Source organism: Antechinus flavipes, chromosome 3 (assembly GCF_016432865.1).
Source record: "Antechinus flavipes isolate AdamAnt ecotype Samford, QLD, Australia chromosome 3, AdamAnt_v2, whole genome shotgun sequence".
NCBI classification, from domain to species: Eukaryota; Metazoa; Chordata; class Mammalia; order Dasyuromorphia; family Dasyuridae; genus Antechinus; species Antechinus flavipes.
In genome coordinates, this window is record NC_067400.1 from 411713700 (window position 1) to 411733308 (window position 19609).

General features: G+C 32.4%; 1 protein-coding gene across 5 annotated transcripts in view; it reads right to left on the reverse strand.

Annotated features, from left to right (window-relative positions):
• OSBPL6 (oxysterol binding protein like 6) overlaps window positions 1-19609 on the reverse strand; it is a 250526-nt gene that overhangs the window by 2110 nt on the left and 228807 nt on the right. For all 5 annotated transcript variants that reach the window (XM_051986135.1, XM_051986134.1, XM_051986133.1 and 2 more), the window contains 5 exons: window positions 18283-18361; window positions 15196-15340; window positions 12788-12932; window positions 6367-6493; window positions 1954-2076 (listed from right to left, as the gene is read on the reverse strand). In XM_051986135.1, coding sequence (XP_051842095.1) covers window positions 1954-2076; window positions 6367-6493; window positions 12788-12932; window positions 15196-15340; window positions 18283-18361 — 619 coding nt within the window. The remainder of the gene's footprint in view (window positions 1-1953; window positions 2077-6366; window positions 6494-12787; window positions 12933-15195; window positions 15341-18282; window positions 18362-19609) is intronic.

Below are 19609 nucleotides of genomic sequence, written 5' to 3' on the forward strand. Positions count from 1 at the left end.
TTTAAAAGGAAGGTTGTACAGAACAGAAGGGACTTCATGCTGTCAGGATTTACAAGTCATACATGTAGTAAGGGAGTAAAAGGAAACCAGCTGTGAAGCTATCCTCAGATTCATTTCAGCTACCACCAAACATAGAAGGAGCTCCAGGGGGGAAGTCTAGGCAGGCGAGGACTATGACTTTTCATGCACATTTGAAAACCAAATTCTTGCTGAGAATTTTAGGCAAAGATGAATATTCTGAAAAAAATATTTAAGTAAAATCTAAGTCTAAAAGGAAATAACATCCTTTCTTTCTTCCCTCCCTCATTTGGGTAATTTTTTCACAGTACATATGGGAATTCAAGGAGGTCCTTGAAATTATGAGAATAATTTACAAATTATATTTCAATTAAATATATATTCAATCATTTTCTTTTCTGAGTATATTTCAATTCCTGGGACATAAAAATCATTTTTAAGGATCTGATGCCAAAATGTGCAATAAAAATAGCACAAAAAATAACTGTTTTTAGTCTAGGTAAGTGTTCAATTACTTAAGTGGGTTCTTGATATCTTTTTCACTCATTTCTTCTTTATTCTAAAGCAAGAAGTCCACAAGTAAGAAAAAAGAAGTACTTTGGGGTGGAGGTGTGTGTCAATTTAAATCTAGTAAGGATGAAATCAAAATAAAAGAACAATGTGATTTAAATTTGATTTGCTCTCATGTCTCAATGACTTTTTTTTTTAATCCTAATTTTGATAACACAATCAGTCAGTCAATAAGAATTTTTAAATACTTACTATGGGCTAGGTCAAATGTATTTTTTTAGTTATTAAATGTTTCAAATAAGAAGGATTATAGAATTTAAAACTAAAATAATGATTTATTTAGAACGAGGAGGATGTTAGAATTCATTGAACCCAATTCAGATATGGAAATGGAAGCAATGTTAATGATCTCCCACTAAGCAGTATAATCTTGTTCAAGTCACATAATTTCTTTTGTCTCAATTTTCTCATTTATAATAGGAATGAGAACAGTCATATCACCTACTTCAGGGAATGTAGGTGAGAAAAAGGATTTGGCAAAAACATTTTTATGCAAATATCTGATCGTTGTTATTATAATTGTTATTGAAAACCAGGTCTATAAAGAATGAAGAACTTTGAACACATCTATTAGGATTAAAATGTTTTAAAGCAAATAGCCAGGAAATAATAACCCTAAAATCGACTACTGTCTCTACAGTGATTTCTCTTGAAAAGAATATGCAACAATTGTCAATTTATGTGACCAACAGAAAAGACCAGCAGTGATGAACATCCTCTAATTGTTTAATAATAATTTTCATTCCAATGGAATGGATTTCAAAGATAGGTATTCACATAATGAATGCTGGAGTTCAAAGGGCCACCTAGTTCAATTGCTACATGAACAAGAATGCCTATTATAAGCAATGACAAGAGGTCATAAAGTTTTTCCTTGAAGACTCCCAACACAAGGGAAATCCCTTGCCCATTTGGGCAGTCCATTCTACTTTTAGATAGTTCTGTAATTGGAACAGGGTATATATTCATAATTTATGTATCAGGTCATGGAGAATTTCTTGTTGAAAGAAGAAGAGTTTCAAATTTCTTAACAAGAATGGATGAAGGGTGATACTTTCTCTACAGAGTATCTTATCACTAAACAAAAATATCCTGGTATGACCTCACTTTTTTTAGATTTGCAAGGAATTCATAAGCATCTTCCATATTCAGAGTGAAAAAGAAGAGAATCAGGCTCTGGCTTAGCATTATCAGGATTAGTTATCCAAAGAATTCACAAACACCAAGATTTCTTTAGTGCTTCCTAAGCAGGAAGCAACATTTTCTCTTTTAAGGAACTTGATTCCTTTGACATTCTCCTATTACCATAGTGTTCTTATTTTTATTCACTAGTAGTTAGCTGATTATAGAAATGGACTGACTCACTTAAAAAATTTTGGTATATGTTCCAGGTGATTTTCTTCCATGTATCGCCTTCGAGATCTTTGGAGCTCTTCTACTCTTTGCTTCTCAGCAGCTGCTGCTTCTAAGTTCCCTTCTTCCAAAAACCTAAGCACAGAAGTTTATTTTTCAAAAGATATACCACATTAAGATAGGAGTATAATAATTTGATATATGTATTATATCATATGTATTAATAAAATATTTTAATAAAATAATAATTCTCTTACATTAGGTGGGAACTAAAATTTAATCGACAGCATAAAAATAGTTATCTTGATTACTATGAGTTAAAAACATCACAGAATTCTAATTTATTAAAATATTCTTTATTATTGTTATTGTTATTTTTCAGTTATTTCCAACTCTTTGTGCCCTATTTGGGTTTTTCTTGGCAAAGTAAGTAGTTTGCTATTTCCTTCTCCAGGCTATTTTATAGAAAAAGAACAGAGGCAAACAAGGTAGTGACTTGCTCAGTCATACAACTAGTAAGTATCTGGATCCAGATTTGATGATGATTTCATGTCCTGCACTCTATCCACTTCACTGACTAGCTGCCCTCACACCCTCCAGTCTTTACAATTTCTTTGTTGCTGTTAATACTAGATATTGTATCATTTATGAGATTATACTTATATACAAAGATATGTATGCATACACACACATACACACAAATTCAATACTATTGGAAACTTTTTATGGGATCTTGTCTCATCACCTCAACATCAAGGGATAAAAATGTAGAACTCCTACAGGTAATACAAATTGAGTCTTGCAAAGATCATCATTTCTTGATAATGCTTCAAAATTCTTGAAATTCAAAATCCAAAATACAAACTGAATAAGTAATTCTTTCCTATTGCAATCTAAATTCCACCCACTACAATTTTTCTTTCTTTATCCCTGCCCTAACTGAAATCAGGAGAGCAATGTATAAGAGTAAAATGAAGATGTAGGTTCAAATCCTACCTCTAAACACTACTTGTATGTCTTTGGTCAAGATATTTAACCTCCTATGGCCTTAGTTTATCCCTCTATAATATAAGGTAGCTGAACTAGATTACCTCAAGACCCATATAACTCATGAATATAGCATTCTATATATTTTCTTAACTAGCAAACGATCAAATAAATTATCAATCTATTCTTCCCTTCTTCCCATAATTGAGAAAGGCCATTTTACCATGCCCATATAAAATTCTAAACGAGAAAAATAAAACGATAGTTATTTACACTACAAATACAGTTTTGCTTTACAAAAATAATCACCACAAGGTTTCTTTGGATAACCAGTTTTGCTGTGAACTTGTGTTTATTTTTTGGACTGACAGTAGAGGTGGGAGAAGGAAAAAAAAAACTTGCAGCCAATTAAAAGGTAAATATATTTTATTTTTCATATTTATTTTATATATTTTTATATCTAAAAGGTAATATATTTTCTATAAGCTCACAAAATGAGGTGATTTGATTTCTCAAAATTAGACTTTCCCATAATTTTCCAGAAATACTTTTTACTATGAAATAGAAAATGCATTTGTGCAGAATCATATTAAAGGTAGGAATGAAAGCTGTTTTGGCCCTTAACAGGCTCATCTGTCTATTTTAGAATTCTAGAAATTTAAAAAAGGTAGGAAATTTGGATTGATATAAAAAAAAAAAGAAAAAAAAGAATTTTTGTCAAGAAATTAAAAAAAAATTATCTCATGTGAATATTGTTGAAGGACGCAAAGTCAAAAGGCAATCTTCTCTTTGTTCTTATCAAAGTGCACTTTGTTATACATAAGGTTGTGCCAAGCATCCACAAGTGCCATTATAGGACAAGATAGCCAGCTGTTCTCTATCTCCACTGAGGCCTGACCAAGAGGAAATGAGCTTGAAGGGCATCAGGAGATATTTCCATGACAAAGTGATGATTTGGATGACTGCCAAAAGTTTTTAGACACTATAGTGCATAAATAAGGAATAATATGGAATTGGTTATTTAAAAAAAGAATGTCAATCTTCCACTCATTGATGGAAGTTTAGTATTATCACTGCAAAGAATTCTGAATTAAATTTATGTGAAAAAAAGAAGTATAGAAAGAAGCTGAGACAGTATTTTTTTCTACCTTCAGAATATATGGAACATAATAAATTCTGTAAAAAAGAAAGGTTAGCAGGAAATGTGATTAAAAAAAAAAACTCTTGATGAGAGGACTTTTAAAAAATACAGAATGATGGGCAAAAAAAGCAAAGTATAGATGAATAGATTAGGAAGGAGAAATATGGGCACAAAATTGAGAGTGAATAAAAATTCTAATGGTGATATTAAAAATGTTAAAATTTCAAAAACAAGGGCAAAATATAAATATATAATATTTTGTAAAGGAAGTAACTCAAAATATAAATATCAGGATTAGAGAAGCAATTACTAATGTGGATACAATTGACATTGCCAGAAGGAATTTAGAAAGAATGGTCAAAAATTATGAAACCTTATACAAAAAGACATTAGTGGCACCCAGTGGTTTAATTGCTATAGCTGACTGAAGGCAAGGACTTCAGAACAGAAAAGAAGATTTGAGAAGAGCTGTGAAGATGAAGTCTGATGTTGGGATTGGGATTTCTGTTCAGAATGACAGGTTTCTAACCAAGCTATTGAGAATGAATTTTCCATAGTTTTGCAAATCTAAACCAAATGGATTTTTAATTCAAAAGAAAGGGGGAAGGAGAAAATTACTTTTGTATAGTCACTAAGCTACAGAGTAGTCATAAGATAGAATAGCTCTGAGCATAACCTAAAATTCACATGAGTCAACATCTAAGAAAAGATTAAGCAATGAAACCTATGCTGGGAGATATCTATAAACAGGTGAACAAAACAGAGGTAACAAGCAAGAGAAGTAAAAAGCCTAACATAAAAAGGCAAATTTGAATTTAAAGGGATTTCTGATATATGATAGAGACGGTTATTGAGGAAAATACCTGGGGAAGGGTATAACTATTCAAAAGGAATAGCATAGGAAAAAGGGTTGCAGAGAAGCATAGGTATTAAAATACAATCATGTGGGGAAATACAGAAAAAGAGAGGTGGTCATCATGGTAAACATTTGGGCAAAGATAAATAGAAGCAAAAACAAGAGCAATATTGTCTGTAGCATATACTTCTGATCACTGGAAGAGGAGGAAGAAAATAAATGAGATATTTGGAAAATAAATCATAAGCATTACATGGATATGTAATAAATAGCTGTGTGAGCCTAGGTAAGTCACTTAACCATGTTTGCCTCAGTTACTCATTTGTCAAATAAAATGGAGAAGGAAATGGGAAACTACTCCAGTATTTCTGCCAAGAAAACCCCAAATGTTGTCAGAATTGGACATGACTGAAAATTAACTAAACAACAAAAATGATATAGAGGCACTGGCTAGTCAGAATACATTCTTCACAAAAAGTAAAACAGTTAATTTTTTTTTTTTTTGATAATTTTATGCTTCAAATGATGAAGACAGTATTAAGAAGGGGACTTTCTCTTTTAGAATTAGTTTTCAGTAACAAAGAAGAAATGGTGGCAGAGGCAGAAATGATGGGAACTTTGTGAGGAAGTGACAGATATATCTTCAAAATGGTGACAAAAAAGGAGAGGGAAACAGGGAAGAGATTAATAGTCATCCTAGCTTAGGGGAGAATAGATTTCAAAAGAGAAAGGATAGGTAGGATCATATATTCTATGACTCTAACAGGGAAATCAAATTTGAATGAATAAGAAACTCTTACAAATGATATTCTGAAGAAATTTTCATGAATAAGAAAAAAAATGTAGGAAGGAAAAAAAGCATTTATCAAATGTCTACTATGTGGTAGACAACTTATTATTTTATAAGTATTGTTTTACCTCATTTGATTCTGGAAGTAAGTACTATTGTCACTCATTTTATAGTTGAGAAAACTGATGTAAACAGGTTAAACGATTTGTTGGAGGCTTTTGGATTTAAACTCAGGCCTTTCTGAGTTCAAGCCCACCACTCTATCCATTGTGTCAATCAATTATTGAAAGAAACTGATGTGGCTGTCCATGGAATTCATCACTCAACTTAGATATTAGAAATATATATGCAGAAAATGAACACAAGGGCAAGCAAAAAAGAAGAAAACTAGTATGATCCTCTAAACATAGAGAGTGGAATATGAAAACAACATAAATTAAGGTGGTAATAAAAGCTAAAGACAACAGAAGGGGTTTGGTCTTTTTTGTAAGTTAGATAAACAAGAAATTTAGTATATCACAACAGAGAGGCTTCTGTTTTTATTAATTTGAATACTGTCTTGCATATAGAAGTATTCAAAACATATGTTCGGTAACTATTGGAGATCCTACCATGGTTTTATCAAAATCATTTAAAAATCTTAAAACTTACCTTTGATCTGGCCGGAATCGAGCATCCGTTGGAGGAAGCAGATCTTTCAGGACAGGATCTAATTCATTGAGTTCAATAGCGAACCTTGTAAAGCCATAATAGAGCTCATAATTGGTTGGCATGGAACCTGAAGGAAATTCAACAAAATAAAATATTGCTAAGATACATTAAGAAAAACCCTAAGCAATTCATCACTATAAACAATTGCTATCGAGTAATGTGATCTCTTTATATAACCATGAATATATTGGGATTGAAATCATGAGTAGGAAGAGACCTCATCCTAAGTCTGAATTTCCTCAGTAAGGGATAAGCAGCCTGCTTGAAGACTTCCAGTGATTGGGGCCCCACTACTACCCCAAATCAGCCAATTTCACTTCTGTATCATTAGTTTTTCTATACATAGAACCTAAATATGTGTCTCTACAAGTTCTATCTTTTGTTCCTAGTTCTGTTCTTTGGAAACAAGTGGAATATGTTGAATTTCTTTTTCACATGCTAGCTTTTCTGATAATTAAATTCAGCTATGTTGGTCCTCCTAAAGCTTCCCTTCTCCAAGTCAAATATTCCTTTCCTTCAACTAATTCTTGTATAAAATAGTTTTCAATCCATTCACTATCCTATTAGATTTGCTTTGGATAAACTCCAATTTGTCAAAGTCCTTCCTTAAAAGATGTTATCCAGAACTAAATACTAAACTACAAAGTGATGTAATTTATGTGAAATACAGCAAGTTGCTCTCAATGTTAGAGTTTTCCCAATTTGATCATCTCTCTATCTGCTAAGGACTTAGTTGTTTGCATATTTTCTCCTGAAATGGAATGAAACCTTCTTGAGGGTAGGAATTGTTTTCAATGCATGTTCTTAATAAATGCTTGTAAACTTGACTTGATAGACCTGATTCTGGACACTAAGCTTGGTGATTAATTCAGTCAAGACCTGTGAGAGTGTGAGTCTTTTAAAATTCACTTTGAGAACTCTATTTTGTAATTTCATAATGATTATCATAAAATGAAGATTTCAAAATAAATTATATTAATAAACTGACAAAAATCCGGGTTTCCTAATACACTGCTTTAGAACATATTGGCTAAACCATTCCATCATGTTGCTTTTAAAATTCAATGTATTTGCAAAAATGCCAATATAATTAGCTTTATTAAAAAAGGCTTCCTTGGCAGTATTATAGCGAAGTAAAAAATGTGGCAATCTGTATGAGTTGTTGATACTTTAACTACCTTCTCAATAGGAACTATAAAGCTTATTAATGACTCTCAGGAAACTTCACTGCCAATTTCAAAATTACTCAAATTGATGTGCAAACTCATAGGGTTATGGATTTATTGTGACAAAATAAGTAACATTTTTTTTTTTTAAACTGAGTCTTGATATTAGTATTTTTCAATTGAATTACTGTGGGATTCTATAAGAATAATATAATTGTTTATAGTAATTAAATTTAATAGAACTATTACTAGAGTTGAGATAACTTAAGAGTATACCACTCAGTGTCAATTAGAACAGCATGATTTTTGCTGCATTCCTGAAATGCAAATACCTTTAATCAAAATAAGAGCTTACATTTATATAGTGCCTTAAGGTTGGTTTACAAAGCATCATTTTATTTGATTCTCACCACTGCCACTCTGTGAACTGGGTGTGAACAGATAAAAAACTGAGACTTAGAGAAATTAAATGACTTGTCCTGGGAAGCTAGATGATTAGAGCACTGTACTTAGAGTTAAGAAGACATGAGTTCAAATTCAGCCTCAGACACTTAGTTGTGTGATTTTAAGCAAGTCATTTAACCTATCTGCCTCAGTTTACACAACTGTAAAATTGGAATAACATTTATTTTCCAGAGTTGTTGTGAGGGTCAAATGATAAAATATTTGTCGAGTGCTTAGCACAACATCTAGTACATAGTTGACACTTAATAAATGATTGTGTTTTTTTCCTTCTAATAAGACATGAGAATTGCTAACTTCAAGTTTAGTACTTTATTAAACCACAAAAAGGAGCAAATCTGCATGAAGCTAAATTAACTCTGACTACATGCTAGAAATGGTAGTAGTTGGGGAAGGAAGAAAAAAAAATTGAAGTTTTATGAGTAAAGACTTCTAGTAAATTATTCATTTGTAACTATATGAGCAATAAGAAAACTTGTGTAACTGCATGCTTTTAGTGAGTCACACAGCTGTGCTCACAGTTTTATTATCTATTTCTTGATTTACTACCTAGCATACTCCTCCCAGTGTTTCATATCTTTTCTTTACTCAAATCACCTACACCATTCCCTCCTAGAAAACATATTTTCCTCAAGCTTTACAAAAAACACACACAAAACTGAGACCATTTATCATTAAGATCTCTTTTCTTCCCTACTTCTTATCTCAAAAGTCTTCAAAAGTATCTCTTCTTTAATCATATGTACCAGTCTTAGAGGAAAAGTTGATCTGTGACTTCCAAAGTCAAACCCTCCTATTTGCACTCTTTTAAAAAATTAATTGTCTTATTTTTTCTGGCTATACATGTATATTAACTTCTTTGATATACATTTCCTTATGAAACAGGTTGAAAGAGAAAAATCAGAACAAAAGCAAAAAGCCATGGGAGAGGGAAAAAAACAAAAAAAGAAATGTATACAGCATGTGTTGATTTACATTTATTCTCCATAATTTTCTGGATTCAGATGGCGTTTTCTATCCAGTTTAATGAGACTGCCTTGGATCTCTGAACCATTGAGAAGAACCAAATCTTTCATAGTTGATCATCATACAATTTTGCTGTTACTGTGTACATTTCTGGTTCTGTTTGTTTCACTCAGCATCAGTTCATGCAAATCTTTCTAGGCCTTTCTAAAATAAGCTTGTTCATCATTTTTATAGAATAATAATATTCCATTACTTTCATATACCATAAGTATTCAGCCATTCCCCAATTGATGGGCATTTATTCATTTTCCAATTCTTTGCCACCACAAAAGGAGCTACTATAAACATTTTTGCACACGTGGTCCTTTTCCCTTTTTATGATCTCTTTGAGATACAGACCTAGTAGAGACACTGCTGTGTCAAAAGAAATATACAGTTTTATAGTCCTTTGTGCACAGTTCCAAATTGCTCTCCAGAATGGTTGGATCAGTTCATAATTTCACCAACAATGTTTTAGTGTCCCAATCTTTCCACATCCTCCCCCAGCATTTATCATTATCTTTTCCTGTCATGTTAGTCAATTTGAAAGGTATAAGGTGGTGTAAGGTGGTACCTCAGAGATGTTTTAATTTAAATTGCTCTAATGAATAGTGATTTAGAAAATTTTTCCATATGACTATAGATGGCCTTAATTTTATCATCTGAAAATTGTCTTATTTATATCCTTTAACTATTTGCATTTTTGATCCAATCCCTTTCCATCTTCTATTAAGAAACTGTCCCTGCATTTATCTTCTCTTTAATGTCCAATCTAACATAGCCATAACTTCCTTAACCTTCATTTGATCTTGTCATCTCAAGCTATGGGCTAATGTCTTCCTTATTTTTCTCAAACTCCCTGAAAATTCTATATATAATGCATACTCACTGCTTCTACTTTTTCACTTCATTTTTCAACTCCTTTTAAGAGACAAAGCATCATTGTTTATCAAGAAGAGAGATATATATTCATTCAAGACCATCCAAAAATTGATGTAGTAATAATTCCCCAATTATCTAGCCTTGGAAATGATGTAGTATATGTTTCTTCTCTTAAGCTATTTTGCCTTAGTTTACCTTATATACCACCAAGATGCTGTGTGTCCAAAAGATCACTGGTTGTCAGATAACAGCCTGTTGTTCAATGATAATGGAATGCTTGAAGCTAATGAGCATCAAAAATGAGGTGCTTAAAGTTAATGTAGGTGCAGTACAAAATTGGATGTCTACCACTGGACTTAGTGACATTTCAGACCTAAAAACACATCTCCAGAAGGTTATCCTTCCCCCTACTCATTCTGAAAAGAAAAGATTTGAGACAATGTGTGGGGAAGTATGATAGGGAATGAATCAGAGAAGAGTAATATCTTGACCATTCCTCAACTCCACCTTTAAGCCATAAAATTAGTATGACAGTGATGTGAAGTACCTGATTTCTCTCACTTTTTCCTATAATTTACCTACTTATTCCCTGCTATCTTCCTCTTTTAAAATTTAGCCCACTTTAATTGGCATTACAAGTAAAATAACCTTTGCCCTTGACTTGGAGATGCATTGGTCTGAGCCTGCAAATTCTTCTGAGACATCTTGTGACAATGATCTGGAACCCTTGAACTCCAACATTTTTAGGTGCCCCTTGAGTCCCAATAGAATGAGAGAGCAAAAAGAAACATGGTGGAAAGCATCTGGTTGAAGAGTAACAGAGTTAGAAACAAAATGGATTTTGACACCAAAGTTTATTAGTGACCACCTTGCAGAGGAAATGGGCAAGGATTAGGAAACTAAACATAAGTCTGACACGTACACAGTCATCTGATACTTCAGTTATTTTGGATATCTGCTGGAACTCTCTGTGACCCAGGCAGAAGCTAAGGATAGCTTCATCTGGCTTAAAGTAATCAGTTCATTTTTTAAAATGTAGAATGAAGACAATTTCTACTTAGGAGTTCTTCCTTACCAACAAGGAAAAAATTAGTTATCTAGGGAGAAATGGTTGGAACTACTAGAAAAAGATAATCATCCCATTTTAAAACTTTTGTTAGAGAAAGAGAAGTAAGTGTAATACAATCAGACCTTCATTCACAATTTAGGGATGACATTTTAAAAAAAGTTTTATTGATTTTGAATGTGTGTATGTGCACACATGTGCATGTATAACTGTGTATTTGTTAGTAATTTCTGGAAATATCTAATTCCTCAGGAATAAATCTATTCTTATAAGAAAGAAAAGAAAAAAAAGTAGAAATACCAACACAATGAGCAACTCTGACAATGCCTACAATATTCTGCTCTAGTAGTCTCTCTCCCTTGTATTCATACTATTTCACAGAAATATAATGAGAAAATCGGTGTGTAAACCTGAAAAAAAAAGCAATTATTACTACTATTATTATTATTTGTATGTTTGTCTTAAGAAATTTAGGATTTTTGTTAGATCTAAAAACTTCTTTCCTTTTTCCATTATTCTCTTTTTTCACTCCCTTCCCACCTCCCATTAATTTGGGCACTAATTTATTAAAACTGTTTATTTCCAAAATCTAAAAAGGCTTGACACTTACAAGACTACTTCTGCTGAACAATTTGTAAAACTCCTTTAAATAACTTAAAATGTTATGCAAATTTAAGTTACTAAGTATTATTATGATTTATTAGAAGCACTCAATAATAGAGAAAAATGTATTTTTATGTGACTAAAGTAAGCCATTGATATAATTATTAAGTGTTTCAATTAGAATTCAGAATTAAGTAGAAAATAATTTATATCCTAATTCATCAAGGACTTCCAATTACAGAATATTTTCCTGAGCCATTTTGGACTTGTATTAGGTTCCATTGCATTTTTCTTCCCTTTCCTTCTCTTAGATCCGATTGACTAATTCACTTACATTTTATCTAACTGCTGTCCCCCATTTCCAATGATCTTAATCAAGAATATTCTTACTGTCTTAGTACAGATTAGGGAGCAATATAGTAGCCAACAGAACCTTTATGCTGGTATTTCTAAACCTATCAGAATTAAGAAATAGTAAGGTTTTCTAGGGATTAATAGCAACAATAAAGAAATAGGGCAGTCTGAAATAGAGGAAAATGTATAGTCCTGGGACTCCCAGGTTCATATCTTATAGCTGACACTAACTAGCCATATGACCATGGAAAACTCATGTCTCAAAGCCTAAGTTTTCTGATCTGCAAAATACAGGCAATAATAATCTTTGCCATTTATCAAGAACTTTAAGGTTTACGGACCATTTTTCAGACGCAATCTCATTTGAGTTCCAAGTTCTACAAGAATCCTATGAGGAAAATGCTACAAATATAATCCTCTTATGATGAAGAAACTGAGACTCAGAAAAATTATATGATTTGCTCCAAATTACACAGCTAGTAATTGTTGAAGGTGAGATTCAAATAGCAATCTATCAGTCCTGCACCCTGATGTTTAAACTCATTATTTCACAAGGTTTGTTGGGAGGAAAGGGGTTAAAAACACCAAGTAAATGTGAGTCTTTCCTATACAAACTTACAAAACTTATCTAAATATGTAACTGCATTTACTTTTGATTAGTTACATTTTTAGACATTTCCTTTAACAGAGAAAATAATTAAGTGGAAGTCTATTTGTTATGTGACAACATTACTTCATCAAATTATATCCTATTGTTAAAGTAATTTTTCTTGCACCCTTCCTCCCAGTACCACATAAAGGAGGATATATGGGAAGGTCTCACCTGGCCTCCATATGCACTTTGCTGATGGTGGAACACCACAGTATAATCCTTCATGCCACTTTCCAAAGAGGCGGTGGACTACCTTTCCTTCCTGATCCATGACAATCCCTTGGACTTCATTTACATTAGAATTCCAATAATTCACCTGGAAAATACAACAACCCCTCTGCCTTAATTTGTCATAGTACTAATGTCATTATAAATTGATATTAATATTAAAGCCAAAAGGTTTTGTTGAAAGGCTTTAGCAAAAAGCCTATCCCATTCTAATAAAAGTTAAAGAAATTTGCTTAGATGCAAAACTTAATGTTTAGACAATTTCAAAAGATCTATAAAGTTCATTCCAAATGTTTGATGAATTGGAATATGAAAGAGAAAAGGGGTAGGCTACTAGTTAAATATGTAGTTTAACACAAGTTTTTTTAAAAAAAATCTACCTACACATACATACATCCACACACACTATATATATATATTTCCCCTCAAAAAACACTTGAACATGATTTGAATATCTGAACATTTTAGAATAGAAAAGAGAAGAATAAAATAGAATTTTAGAAATAGAAAAACCTTAGAGAACTTCTAATAAACTCTTCTCATTTTAGGATTTGTGATTACAACTGGAAAAGACTTCAAGGATATCTAGTTTAATCATTTCATTTAGTAGCTAAGTAAACTGAGGTTCAAGGAGGCTGTCAATTAAGTAAACTGAGAGTGAAAGTTATGACTTGCTCAGTAAAACTGAAGCTCTTGGGGGGCAGGTACTTTTTAAGTTTCTTTTTTTTTTTTTTTTCAATTTCTGTGTAATTCTAGATTGTACTTGGTATATAGTAGATGTTTAATAAAACGCTTGTTGAATTGAATTGCCCATGCCCAGCTGGTTAGCCTATGGCAAAGATAGATTGAAGTTAATGCAACATTATTCTACTCATTTAAATAATAATTTACTGTTCATCTTTAGATAGGTTAAAATTATGAAACAAGGGTGATATAGTTCCTATCTCATGCAATAAATATGATATAGTTCATATCTTATAGGAATTGAGAGATCTATATTAATGAATAAATTAATAATTTCTTATAATCAAATACTTTCTCTACTCACTTAATTTCAGTATTTGAAACATAAAAAGAAATGCATTCAGAAGCCATTTTCAAAATATTTTGGTAACTATCTCAATTGTTTTAGTAATAATAATCCCTCTATTTAGAACATGCATACTTATTCATACAACAGAAAAAATAATGAATTAGGAATCAAGATAATTATTTTGTCACTAAATTTTCATGTGATTTTAAAGGCAAATCTGCATTTCTGGGCCTTAGTTGTCTCCTCTGTAAAATGAGAGAATTGGTCCCTTTCAAATCTAACAATCTGGGATTTTGAACTGGTCATCTCCATAACTGGAATGCTCTTCTTCCCCATCTACAACTCAGGAGCTTCCCTTATGACTCAATTCAAGGGACGCTGTCTGCAGAAGAAGTTTCCTATTTCCTTGAGTTGCTCCGGCTGTCCTGTCCAAGGCTATTTTCACATTTACAAGGTGTTTTCTCATTTATTCCTGCTTGAAAGCATTAATTACTTCATTTGTTTTTGTATTGCTAGAGCCCTGCAAGTGGCTTAGCACACAGAAGGTGTTTAATAAATATTTCTGGATAGAAGGAATCTGTATTTGCAAAGTGCCAGTTTGATACTCCTACTTTAAAACATAGTCTTATTCTTTAGGTCTGAGTTCCCTACTAAACAAGAGAATCTGTAGTTATTTCAGAAAGTTACCTTAAGATAAAGAGAAATACATAAAATGAAAGAAAACCCTCATTTAAAGCTGAGGACAAGGGACTGAAAAAACATGTCTTAAATTAAGCCAATAACTATGTGCCATACTGGAATAGCCCAATAATTTTAAAATGTTAAAACAAATGAGAGGTATATTCCCTGTATTGAGGTAGCATATATCGTCTACACAGAGAGAAATACATAGTAATTGTGGCAACCCATTCAGACAGAAGGAAGGGAAGAATGCCTTTATGGGTGTTTGGATACTTCATACAGTTGTCATTTTAATAACTTACCTTCCTGAAGCCAAGGGTCTATTTCTGTTGATCAATTTTCCATGCTGGTCACAATGGTTGGGATAAACTGATAGTTAAGAGATTGATAACTAACATATATTTTATTACTACATTTAAGTGTAATATTTAAGAAGCTGATAATGACTTCATAAATTTAGTTATCATAAATATGATCACCTAAAAATGAATTCTAGGGAAAAGTAAGTACATGTAAAAGCTAATTTTTAAACAATTAAACCCAATCAAAATATATAAGCTTTCTGTTTTTAATATTCAATGTTCTGTCTCTTTCTTAGGACATATTTTATATTATATTCCCTGATCACATTATTTACCTTAATAAATGTGAGTTTACAGATACAAATACTGCTCTTTGTGTTTCTAATAGTGATTTCTCCATAATGCTCTATCCATCTCCTCCCACTGAGGATGTTATGAATGCAGGTAGTGACTTTGTTCCATACGTAGTAATCTCCATACCTAGAAAGAGACTGTATTACTACAAAACCAGTGAAACACACAGGCATCTCTATTTATGCACTGAAGGTAAATCCGAGCTCCTTCAAAACTCCTCTCTTCTTAGTTTTCTTCTTGTTATCTCCTCCTTGGAGGGTTTTAAGTAGTCAGTGATTTTTCTGAAAGATTCTAAGTTTCTGATCCTGATCCATAAATATATGAGATAAGAATGATTATTTGGAAAGAATTAATTTACCAGATTTTACCCAATAATTCAACAAAACTGTTGCAAATTCAGTGACTAATGTAAAGTTATAGCTTTTCCTAAGAAATATATGGGGAAGTATGTTTTCATAGCTCTTTGAATTCATCTCACTCATGAATTTGCATACATTTACATAATCTAGTAAAAACCAACTATTCCAAATTGAAATAAATGAATTGGTGTAATATAATGCATACAATATGCCAATGCATAGATTATGCACAACCAAATACTATATCACACATTCTTGATTTATGTATTTACGTCTATACAAAGTATTTCTATCTCAGTGTATAAAATTAGCTACAAAGACATATGTACATAAGAGTATGTATTTACATATGCACAAGAATCTATATATAGTTAGCTATATAGACATACATATACATATATTTACATGTGCATAAGTTTTCTATTTAAACATTTACATTGATGTGGAAATTCCCATCTTGATGGACACTGGTAATAAACCTGTAATTTATAGTTTGAATAATTTAGAGAATAAGTAAATTATCCATGGTTACACAATTAGTATGTGTCAGGTACAAAATTTAAAGCCAGTATATTTTGATTTTGACACTGGCCCTATGCCTACTATGCTATTCTGTTTCTCATACAAATGTATGACACAGTGAATAAGCTAGAAATAATGGAGGGGAGGAGAGAAAGTACAAAACTATACAAATGAATTATTCAAAGCCACTAGAAGAGGTAGTGCTGACAGACATCTGTGGCAGCAGCTTGGTTTCCGTAGGCTGACTTCCAAAATAAGGCACAGTTCTCAGGAACTATCTCCAGTTCATTTAGGGACAATGGGGTCAAGACAGGACATATTTCTGGAGAAATAGGATTGACACTGGACTGGACTAGATGCATTTCAATGCTCCACAGTACATGAATTAATTCTTGTTGGTTAATCTGGATGTGGTCATCTTTACTTTCCAACACAAAGTACTTAGGACAGAAAGTTTTAAGGTATATGCTTTTAGGGCCTTGGATCTCCAAAGTTCCCATAATTCATTAACTGATATTTCTGAAGCATAGATCTGATCTTGTTACTTCCCTGCTGAAAGAATTCCACTGGCTTCCTCTAAATTCAAATATAGACTATTCTCCTTGGCATTTAAAACACTTCACAATCTGGCTCCTATTTATCTATCCCTATTATTTCACATTACTCACTCCACTCTCAGGCAAACAGGCCTATTTACTGTTTGTTCCACGCAAGTGACCTTCAAACTTTTATCTATGAATCTTTGCTCAGACTTTTCCCATGTCTAAAATTCTCTCTTCCCAACTCAACCTTCCATGCCATGTCTTTTCTGTATGCCCCACATTGTGTCCAAAATTATTTTGTTTATATTAGATAATATTGTATTTGCTTATCCATGAACATGTTAATTCCCTCACTTTAATGAAATCTCAAAAGCACAGAATTTGAAGATTGGAAGGAATATGAGTTGCCACTGACCCCAAGCTATCCATGGAAGGACCCGACCTCCCCACATTACAACATACTTGACTTGTTCTTTGAAATAAGGCAGTGTTATAATTTGTGTCTTTGCATCCATAGCACCTTGGGTATGATTAGCACTTAATAAAATTTTTTTGAATTACATTAACACTTCAAAATCAACAAATTTATATTATCATCATCACCATCACTTTATATAGCCTTTTAAGATTGTGCAAAGTACTTTTCTCCTTCATGAGATAATTCCCTCCCAGATGGTCAATGGTAATAAACCTGTAACTTATAGTTTGAATAATTTAAAGGTTAAGAGAATAATAACCATTATCTATGGTTACACAATTTGTATGTATGCATATAACTTGCATGCATATGCAATCAAAATTGCAAATCTGATAGGACCTAGATCTATGATTTTTATTTGTATATGAAATTCCCAGATGAGGAAAGTCCTTCTACCAGAGGAGGTTGGTACCTCCTCTGTGACTTAAGAATTTTGCAGATCTATCTGGAACAGTAAGAAATTAAGTGATTTGCCCAGTTCCATATAGTCTGAATGTAAATTTCTATCTTTCTTTATAATCTGGCCCTTGACCATTTTCCAGTCATCTTACTTATTTCTACATACTCTATAATCCAGAGACACTGTAATGCTTGCTGTGCTTTGAACACAACAAACCTCTCTATTCTGGGCATTTTCACTGGCCAACTGTTACTCATATCTGGAATGCTTTTCTCTTTCTTCTCCAATTCCTGACTTCCCTGTCTTCCTTTAAATCTCAACTAAAATCTTGCTTTCTGCAAGAAGACTTACCCAGTCCTTCTCAATCTTAGGGCCTTCCCTCTAAGAATATCTTCAGTTTATTCTAACTAGATCTTGTTTGTACAAAGTCATGTATATGTTGTCTCTTCCACTAGACTTCCATTAGATTTCCATTTCTTTGTGAACAGAGACTGTCTTTTGCCTTTCCTTGTGTCTTTAGGACTCAGCACAGTACCTGGCACATAGCAGGCACTTAATACATGCTCATTGATTTGATAGATTTACTGGCTCCAAGACCAACTCCCCATTCCACTATACCATACTGTCTGTTATACCACAATCATATCAATAGAAGTTCCACATTAAAAGAAAGGTCTCTTCAATTCCAATAGTATTTAAAAGTACCTTTTTTTTTTTTTTAAACAAAATCAGAGGGGAAGTGAGTAAAAAGAAAAAGGGCAACCTACTTTGGAAGTGTCACATTTAATGTTCCCACAGGTAGGATTTCCATGGATTTCCCCCAGAACTTGTTTTTCCATCTTATATCTGAAAGAAAAGGTGGGAGATAAAGAAAAATACACTCCTATTTCAAGAACTGATTCTCTAGCTGTTCTATGTGGTTAAATATGTAATGGAGATTCCGCAAAAGTAGATATCAAGTTAGAAAACAATGAAAAAGTTACTTCTGATAAGTCAAAAGACATCAGAGATTAAGGCAACACGTCTCCTAAAGATTACTTGAGCATAAAGAGATCAGATATGACTCTAAAAAATATAAATGACATCTCTCTACAATGGATGTTTCATATTTCTTCCCAATTAAAAAAATGAAATAAAACTACAGATTATGAACACTTTAAAGAAAATTTCAAATGCTTTGAAGTAGGCAGTGGCATATATGATAACTATAAGATGGAAAGAATGAATATGCCATATATTAGTTGTATTGTGAAAAAGTTCATAATATTGTACTGCCATATATTATCATTCATATTTATGAAATATATTGCTGAAGGTGAGAACATAAAATCTGAGATTACAATGAAGAAATGGAATCAGATATATCTTAACAAATTAAGTGATATAAGACCAGTCTTATATCTGGATGATGATTCTCTTTGCTCTTAGGAAATGGTTTATACTCTTTTGGTAATTATTTCTCTCTTCTATTCAGGTAAAATAATGAGACATTAGGTTTTTAATCACAGAACTTCAGGATCTTTGTTGAATGGCAAATACTCTCTTTGAAAAATATTTTGTTGATGCCCTGTACTTCTATTATCACAGTCATTTTAATAAAACACATACATAGTGTTTGTCTTTTTTTTTTCCTCCTGCACCTCTTTTTCTATTTTTACCTATAGATATACATGGCTCTCCTTCTCCAGAGCTCCCCTCCACTGAACCATCCCTTATAACAACCCCCTTCCAAACAAAGTTTTAAGTAACACAGCTTTTCAGGCATCCCACTGATTTAAGAGGAAGACAAGTATATTTCATTCTCTTTCATACAGGATTCACTGCTTTATTTTCTTTGTTGAAAGTTTATTTTGAAGTAAGATTTTATTTTTTCTGCACTAAAATCTGTGTGTTTGAAAATGCTTCAGATTTGGGTAGTTTAAATGAGCAAAGGAATATCCTTGAGGATATTGTAAATTACATATTATGCAAATGGCTCTATTCACAGGTACTGGCCTAATTTATATATTGTCTTCACAGGAATTTCTATAGATGTTATAGTTCTGGTTGAAATTTGTTAACTAGATCTAGATTAATTCAAATTAATCAGTGATC